This window comes from Cucurbita moschata, unplaced genomic scaffold (assembly GCF_002738365.1).
Source record: "Cucurbita moschata cultivar Rifu unplaced genomic scaffold, Cmos_1.0 Cmo_Scf00010, whole genome shotgun sequence".
Classification (NCBI taxonomy): Eukaryota; Viridiplantae; Streptophyta; class Magnoliopsida; order Cucurbitales; family Cucurbitaceae; genus Cucurbita; species Cucurbita moschata.
In genome coordinates, this window is record NW_019268526.1 from 3,980,812 (window position 1) to 3,989,049 (window position 8,238).

Here is an 8,238-nt window from a genome sequence, read left to right on the forward strand (position 1 = left end):
TTTGTGATAATAATTGAACGAAATTGTGAGATCCCGCATCAATTTGAGAGATAAATGAGTTGTCAGCAAAGACACAAAGTCTCGAACGAGACTGATTATGAGACACGTCTAGTTCAAAATAAGGGTGTAGAAACTTAGACTAAAAAAAGCACGAAATTCTTTCTTCAATAAAAAAATATAACTCCAATGGGATCAATTATGGGCCTATCACGTGCGGAAGGGCATGTTAGTGAAGAAGAAGGCGTATAATAATAAGAGTGAGTGGATAATGTGGGGATTTTTCATTTATTCCCATAGTTTACGCCACTAAAGTCGGGATGGAAAGTTGTAAATGCAAAAAGCCCAATTTCGGAGCCAATATGGGCCGACAGGCCCAAATGTATTTTGGGGAAAGTAACGGTAAAGAGAGGTGTGGGCATTCGGAAGGAATTTGGGGGAAAGGCCGGAAAAAAACACGTAAATTTATATTATCATATCTCATTATTTTCCTTTTTCTTTTCTTCTTTTTCCTATTCAGAAATTGACATTTTGTAAAAAGAATAATTACAGTTTGCCATCTGAAACGGCGCCCACAGAGGGTAAGAAAATGTACACATAGAGGAAGAGCTTACAGTTTCAAGAGAGCCCATTGGAATTAGGATAAATATTCCCGCACCAGCCGAACAAAATCCCGTCTCTGATCAACCACGGCGCCGCCATTAGACCCCAATTCACTCGCCGCCCGCCATTAGACCCCAACTTGTTTTCCATCTCCGAGGATTTCGAAACTTGGGATATTATCATTCTCTGGATTTAAGAATTTTCAAAACACGTTTCTTCGGCGCCACTGCTCCAGAGAAAATCGGCATATTTTGCAGCGTAAAATGGGTTCCCAGACTCCGCAGAAATGGCTTCAAGAAATGTCTGTTCCGCCGCCCATAAGTCCTTTCTAACCCTCCACAAGAACGTCGCGTATTTATTGAACGCCTCTGCATCAGCCGGCTTCACTTCCACTGCCTTCTTGAAGTAATCCTCCGCTCTGTTGATGAACAAACCCACAATACGGAGATGAGAATCGGGTTTTTGTTTGATTTATTTTCTCAGACGGATAAAAAGGGAATTTAGAATTATCACCTGTCGTAATCATGGGCCACGAGGCAGAGAAATTGAGCGTAATTGGCGAGGAGAAGTGGATTGTTTGGGTCTTGGGATAGCCCCGTTTGGTAAAGAAGCTCTGTTCTGAAATACTCGGTGTAGGTGTCCGATTCGATGTTCGCTATCACCGGCGATACGAATCTCCTTATGGCGTTTTCGTCGATTTCTTCATTTCTCATTTGTGAAGCTTCTTTGAGAATTGAATTCCACAGAGAAGTCTCTTCTTCTCTGATCCCTGATATCGACAACTCTTCTTCTGCTGAAGATCCTATTGAGGACATTTGGGAAGTACCGTCCGGCATGACGGTGGGATAATTGTCTGATGAATTGAATCCATCGCCGTCTGTGCCACTGGCAATCGGTCTGACCTTTCCGCCGCCGCCTCCATTTCCGCCGCTAACGGAAGCTGTTTTCCCAGACACTGAGAACGTCTTGATTGTAGAGGAATCCAATCTCTCTGGCTTTTGATTCTCGATTTGAACAACTTCCTCGACCATCTGCGTTAGAGAAGGGGTAGGTGATGAGGAAGCCGCAATTGCGGAATTATTCCCCATTGAGTGGACTGTAAAATTCGCTAACAGAATCATCACATACACCATTAGAGTTGGAGTGTGTGAGAAAACTTGCTGAAATAGCCATACAAACGAAGCGTGCATCTCTTTTTCAACTCGATTCAGAATGCCTTGTAAATCTTCGTAAAAGAGGATCTCTCTCAATTTCAACGAATAACTGTGAAGCTCACTAATCATGAAAACCATGGAGGAGAATGCCTTCTTTACTGAACAATAAGCGGATTCTCTAGCTTCGCTGATGCCTTGGCGCCATTGCACTTTCCTCTTTAACATTCGAAGAGATAAAGGAAGATCAACGCAATTCGCTTTCCGCTCGATATCGTCTGGAATTATTATTTCACTTTCTTGCGCCCATTCCGCAGGTTCTTGGTGGATTTCTGGCCATGGAGATTCTGTTGTAACGAGTTGAGGCGGTGTGATTTGGATCTGATTTTGTACAGAACATTCGACAGTGTTAAATTCATGATCAACACTGGAATCGGAACCCGAACTCTCGGCGTTGGTATGGATGCTGTTCTCAGCGGACATTTGAAACCTAATCGCCAAATCTTGAATCTGCTTGGAGAACTCTTCGTCTGAGAAACCGTCCACCATATTGGAACTACACGCTCTTGTGATGGTCCGAATTCTTGGCTTAATATTGCCGCAATAGCGCGACCGTTGAAACTTCGCGAACTGGATTCCTAATAGACCTGGTCGACCAAGCGTATACGCACACCGCCCCGTCAGAGCTCCTCCATCGCTACGGTTTCGCCGCGTCGACGAAGGAGCGGAGGCTAGGGATGGAGAATAACAAGAAGAATGATGAACAATAGGCTTCGACCATTGTAAACATGTCATAGCTACCTTCACTCCCATTCCAATTTCCCAAACGAAGAACAGCCGAAAGTTCAACAGCAAGATGAATTCAAATCATCAGATGCATATAAAAATCCACAAAACAGAGAGAAATTCTTCCGTGAAATCCCTCAATCCAAGCGAATGGCCGTTTAAAACTTTAACAAAACCACAGAATCTTCACCTTTACCTAAAACAACGAAAAAATGGAAAGAAAACAAAATATCAGAACAAATTCAACTCATACAAATACTGCTTCTCCATCCTAACAACTCTTCGAAGAAAATCCAAAAAACTCATGCACAGTTACTCATTTATCTCAAAAATCGAATCAAACACTCGAGAAAATAACGCGAAATCGTAGAAAAACAGAAATCGACGAACCTAAACCGAACGGCAGCGAATTTTCCCGGCGGATAATCACGAAACGAAGCAGGGCCGTAGCTTCAACCTTTATGAGTTACGAAGAGATATATGAAGATATATCTTTATATATACGCGCAGAAAACAACAGGAAAGAACTCCTCCAGTGCGCTTTCTAAATTGGAAATGTGGGGGAAAAAAATCTCACGCTACAAGACGACTTGAACAGCGGGACTTTTACAGTGGAGAGAGAGGGAAGGACAGGCAGAATCGGTAACCGGTCAGTTCTTCGGGAAAGAACCCATAATAGAAGCTTGCTTATAAACGGTCGGTTCGGGTCAGTGGCCATCGCTATTTGTCAGCCCAAAGCGGCATTTTTCACGGGTGATCTGGATCCGATGTGGCCGCTCCGAACGTGCCACGTGTACCCCTACATTAATATCGCGGCTCTGTAAAATCGTGACACCACCGACTTTCTTGCCTACTTTCCACACACGTGTCAGTTTTATTTTATTTCGTTAAATAATAATTTTTTTAAAAGGTGAGACACTTGGTTATTTTATTTTCTAAGTGGCAATATCGTAAATATGAGGTGTACTGCGTCGTATACGAACATGTCACTTTCGCGTCAAATTACAACTATTGCTCCAGTGTCCGAAGTTTCTAGAGTCAAACTTTTAAACTTTTTATGTCCATTTTTAATTAATTAATTAATTAAAATTTTATCCAAAGAAATATCTTTTTTTTTGCGCAATTTAAAAATTAATTAAAATCCTATTATATTTTAAATTGTCAAAAAATCATCTATAAATCTTCCATAAATAACAAATTTAATTCCTCGATTTATTTAAATTTGGTGAATTAACTAAATTATTTAATTTTTTTTAAATTAAAAGATATTATTGTAATTTTGAAAGATATTTTTATTTAATTAACCTAAAATTAAGAACATAGAGCCTTTTTAACGTGGGAGTGGGGAGCATTGGGTGGCACGTCTTTTGGTATATGTTGCTTTTGGAGGACACGGGCACACGGGCACCACTGGCTCGCCGTATCCATCGCGAATGGCATAGCGGTGCCGAGATTATCGCTATAAATCTTATAATGAATAAATAAATAAATAAATAAAAGCCTAAAAATGCAATGGGAAAAGTCCAAATTGTATGCCTTCTTTTGATTCGAGCAAGTGAAATTCCATTGAATTAAACGCCAAAAACAACTTTTTTATTGTTATTATTGTTTTTTTTAAAAAAAACACTTTATTGACTATTCTTGCCATTTTACTTTTTATTTTTATTAAAATAAATTATCTATTCTAGATTGCAAATGTTAGACCAACAGACTCTCCACAATGGTATGATATTGTCAGCATAAGCTCATGGTTTTGTTTTGGGTCTTCCTCACTTATAAACCCATGATCATTTCCTAAATTAGTCGATGTGGGACTTTCATTATCCAACAATAAATACCTTCAACCTTATTGATAACGGGTATTACTAAGAGGTGCTAATGTTTCTGGCGTATAGTTATGTTCTTTTGCTTCTTTCTATTATTACCAATAGAAGAGCCTGAGAATCTGCATATATTTTTATTTAATTTTGTAATTATTTATTCTTCAACCATTTTTAAAAATACATCTAAAATATATATTAAAATTGTAATTTAATATTTGAAAAAAATAAATATTATATTAATCTTCTTACTTCGGTTAAAATTAAATAGGTCAATAAATATGATTTAATCTAATAAAATTTTATGGTTGAATTAATTATATTTATTAATTAAAATTTTATTAAAAAAAATAATAATAACGGAGCCTAATTCAACTTGTGAACGGCTCTAAAGCTTAGTGGATAGTGAGGGGGAGAGAGGGGACGAAAAGGGAAGACAGGGACAGGAGAGAGAAGGGAAAAGGGGTAAGGGATAGAGAGGAAATGGTGGATAATTGATGGGAGGAGGCGTCGCGAGCAACGGACAAAGGGAAAGAGGGAAGCTCGAAGGGGGCTTAAAGAGCAGGCAATTATGAACACACCCACATGGCCCTCTAATCCGACAGGGACTCTCCGACGCCTATGCCACGCCAATCTCCTTATCTCCTCATCCATTCCATTTCCTTCTCCCCCTCCTAATTTTCTCCACATAAACCATTTTTTTTTTTCGATAATTATTTTTAAAATATTTAAGATAATTAGCGTTTACGCGCTCCCGTATCAATATTGTCAGCTCAAGTCTTCCGTGGTAGAAGAAAACCTTCTATAAGGAATGTGTTTCGTTCCAATTTTCTTACTGATGTGATATCTCATAATCTACTCCCCTTGAAGTTCCAGTGTCTCTACTGCTATACAACCCAGGACATGGTTCTGTTACCACTTGTGACAACTCAAGTCCACCGCTAGTAAATAGTGTCTATTTTGACCTATTACGTATCATCATTAGTCTCGTGATTTTAAGGAGAATCATACACCCTTGTATCGGGATCTCCCATTCTACCCCAGGAAGAGGTTTCCACACCCTTATACAAAATGTTGAGCTCACAATTCACCCCGGACCCAACGTCCTAGCTGCCACACCACCCAGAACCCCTTCTGATACAATTCGTGACAGTCAAAGTCAACTGCTAGTAGATATTGTTCGTTTTGGCCTACTACATATCGCCACCAGTCTCATGAGATATGAATTACGACCCTTTTTTATTTTTATTTTTTTTACAAAATAAAAAAAACAAATAAATGAATAAAGGGTATTTGGGTCCAAGAAATATATAACAAAAATATCTGAGTTAAGGGATTGGGTCATTTTCGTCAATTTGGAGTTGCCATCGCTGAGAGGGTGGGGCATTGCAAGCGCTTGTTTTTTTTTTTTTTTTTTTTTTGTTCCCATAATATTAAAACTTTAATTATTATTTATATCTATTTTATTTTAAATAGATATAAATGAGGCCAGGAAATGAACATTTTGATGGGCCGGATCTTTTGGACGCTGGGCCCAAGAACCACAAGGTCCGAAATAGGCTAACCGGCAATGAGTTACTACAAAGCCGTTTAAAACTCTTTACCAGCGGGAAAATCACTGCACACCTCTCAGTTTCCCGCTAAAAACACAACTACTTTCTTCTCTCAGAGAATCTTCCCAATCGAAGAACATACAAACCCTAGATCGATCTCCATACCCATCCATATCTGTCGAAGATCGAAAGAATGCCAGCCATTACTCGAGGAAGTCACTGTAAGATTGAGAATGGAACGAAATTGGATGATGTCATGGTTGCGAGAGTGACTGATGCATCTGCTATGGAGAAAACTCCTCCCAAGCGGAAACTGAGATCCGGTGATGCGCAGAGACAACAAAGCCCTGTCTCTGAGCCGATGAATTGGAAATCGCCTCGACGGTGTCTCAATTCGAGTCCAAAGAGCGTTCCACATGTAAGTTTGACATTATCGATTCTGAACAGCCATTTTTTGTATGCATTTTGTCACTCTCTTCAGGTTACTGATAATTCTTTGATCGGATATGATGATGAGTAAATTAATTCTAAGATTTTGAAGTTTCTTAGTCTAGTTAGATATCACAAATTAATTGAAGATCTTCTGCAATGAATGCATCATTTCTTAGCCTCGTATGTGATCAAATGTTGCACCAATTGGAGATATCTTGCAAATGCAATAATACAGGTTTCTTTTGACCATATGCAGAGCGATGGGAAAACGTTTATTGATGGCTTTCCTAAATTACATATGTCGCCGATAAAATGCTTGTTCAAGAACCCCAGTGTCAAACCAGATTGGAATCCTAAAGGTGAGGATTAGCTTGTGCTGGTAGCATGAAGTTGCAGTACGCAATTATCTTTGTCCTGATCTTCAAGCAGGTTTTCATATATTGTTTTCCAATTTGTTAGATACCCAACATATAAAAACAGCAAAGGAAGCATTGCACGTATCGACCGCTCCAACTACAATCATGTGCCGCGAGGATGAACAGAGCAGAATCTTAAATTTCTGTAAGGCTTGTGTGGAGCAAGAAAAAGCTGGTAGTTTGTATGTTTGCGGGTGTCCAGGAACTGGAAAATCCTTGTCCATGGAAAAAGTGAAAGAGCAGTTGGCTGATTGGGTGAAAGAGGTAGGCTTTCTTACCTGTTAGGTGAAGTCCCTTCATGAGATATATGGCAGTATTCTGTTCAATTTTAAGCTAATATGTTTGCTTGTTGAAGATTCAATTCATCACACATTCAAATATTCTTCATGCTACCAGTCAGGTCTTCAGCTGCCAGACATTTTGTCTATAAACTGCACTTCGTTAGCTAAGACGTCGGACATTTTCACTAAGGTATGGATGTAAAAAACTTAAAATATTTGTCCCTTTTAGTGTTTCATATGCTTATCCGCTGATTGTTTTTGGTAGATAATGGGGGAAGCCCAACCGCAAAAGAAAAGGAATGGCTCTTTAACACCCTTGCAACATCTTCAAAGCTTGTACTCCCAAAAGGCAGAGTCATCTTGCACGAAGATGATGTAAAAACTTACTTGTTGCAATTTCAATTTCATCTCAACATTTTCTCACGCCATTTTTCTTAAATCAGGTTAATAATTGCCGACGAATTGGATTATTTAATTACAAAGGATAAGGCAGTGCTACATAATCTGTTCATGCTCACAACTTTCCCATTTTCAAGATGCATTTTGATAGGTATCCCTATGACAGTGATACTTAGAATCTCTCATTGCTCTTCTTTCATGGATTACAAATTAACACAGTAGATTGATATCCAACGTATTTTGTAGGAATTGCAAATGCTATTGACTTGGCAGATCGTTTTCTTCCAAGACTTCAGGCATTGAATTGTGAGTTGCAAGGATATGTGCAGTTTAGCTTATGGTCCTATAGTATTGATCCATATTTAACAAATATATAGTAGTTAACTGCATTTCACATAATACTAATTGTTGATCTTGCCTATTGCTTTCCTAGGCAAACCTCCGGTCATAACTTATAGGGCTTATTCCAAGGAACAGATCCTCAAGATTCTTCATCAACGGTTAACTGTAAGTTCATTCTCCATATTTTAACACTATTTTCTATTGTTTTCTGAAGTTCAATCAATATTTCTTTATACTTTTTTTGACATATGCTATGTAATATTCTGTGTAGGTGCTTCCTTTCGTTGTCTTTCAGCCGCAAGCTTTGGAGCTTTGTGCTAGAGTACGTTAGATGATATTTTTGCAGTGGAATCTTCTTTAGCTTCTTAGGAAACAGGATCGTTTAGTTTAGTTTAGTTTGATGATTTTTTTTTTTTTTTTTTTTTTTTTTTTTTTTTTTTTTTTTTTTTTTTTTTTTT

The 8,238-nt window shown here is 38.5% G+C and overlaps 2 protein-coding genes across 2 annotated transcripts in view; one reads left to right on the top strand and one right to left on the bottom strand.

Moving 5' to 3' along the window:
* Positions 1-473: 473 nt before the first annotated feature.
* On the bottom strand, positions 474-3,092 carry LOC111448128. The gene is made up of 3 exons (XM_023087562.1): positions 2,928-3,092; positions 1,114-2,733; positions 474-1,018 (listed from the first exon to the last, which is right to left on the bottom strand). The coding sequence occupies exons 2-3, from the start codon at positions 2,562-2,564 to the stop codon at positions 793-795; spliced, it is 1,677 nt and encodes a 558-aa protein (XP_022943330.1). The 5' UTR covers positions 2,565-2,733; positions 2,928-3,092; the 3' UTR covers positions 474-792.
* A 2,889-nt stretch (positions 3,093-5,981) lies between these two features.
* LOC111448195 (cell division control protein 6 homolog B-like) overlaps positions 5,982-8,238 on the top strand; it is a 5,214-nt gene continuing 2,957 nt past the window's right edge. Inside the window, exons 1-9 of the mRNA XM_023087658.1 lie at positions 5,982-6,328; positions 6,599-6,701; positions 6,802-7,022; positions 7,155-7,229; positions 7,305-7,414; positions 7,483-7,589; positions 7,685-7,744; positions 7,872-7,945; positions 8,052-8,102. Coding sequence (XP_022943426.1) covers positions 6,104-6,328; positions 6,599-6,701; positions 6,802-7,022; positions 7,155-7,229; positions 7,305-7,414; positions 7,483-7,589; positions 7,685-7,744; positions 7,872-7,945; positions 8,052-8,102 — 1,026 coding nt within the window. The 5' untranslated portion in view covers positions 5,982-6,103. The remainder of the gene's footprint in view (positions 6,329-6,598; positions 6,702-6,801; positions 7,023-7,154; positions 7,230-7,304; positions 7,415-7,482; positions 7,590-7,684; positions 7,745-7,871; positions 7,946-8,051; positions 8,103-8,238) is intronic.

Bases quoted from the DNA above. Each gene is read 5' to 3' on its own strand.
- LOC111448128 (XM_023087562.1), bottom strand. From the start codon at position 2,564: ATGGGAGTGAAGGTAGCTATGACATGTTTACAATGGTCGAAGCCTATT. The intron at 1,019-1,113 runs GTGATAATTCTA...GTTCATCAACAG, and splicing joins GTGGCCCATGATTACGACAG to AGCGGAGGATTACTTCAAGA.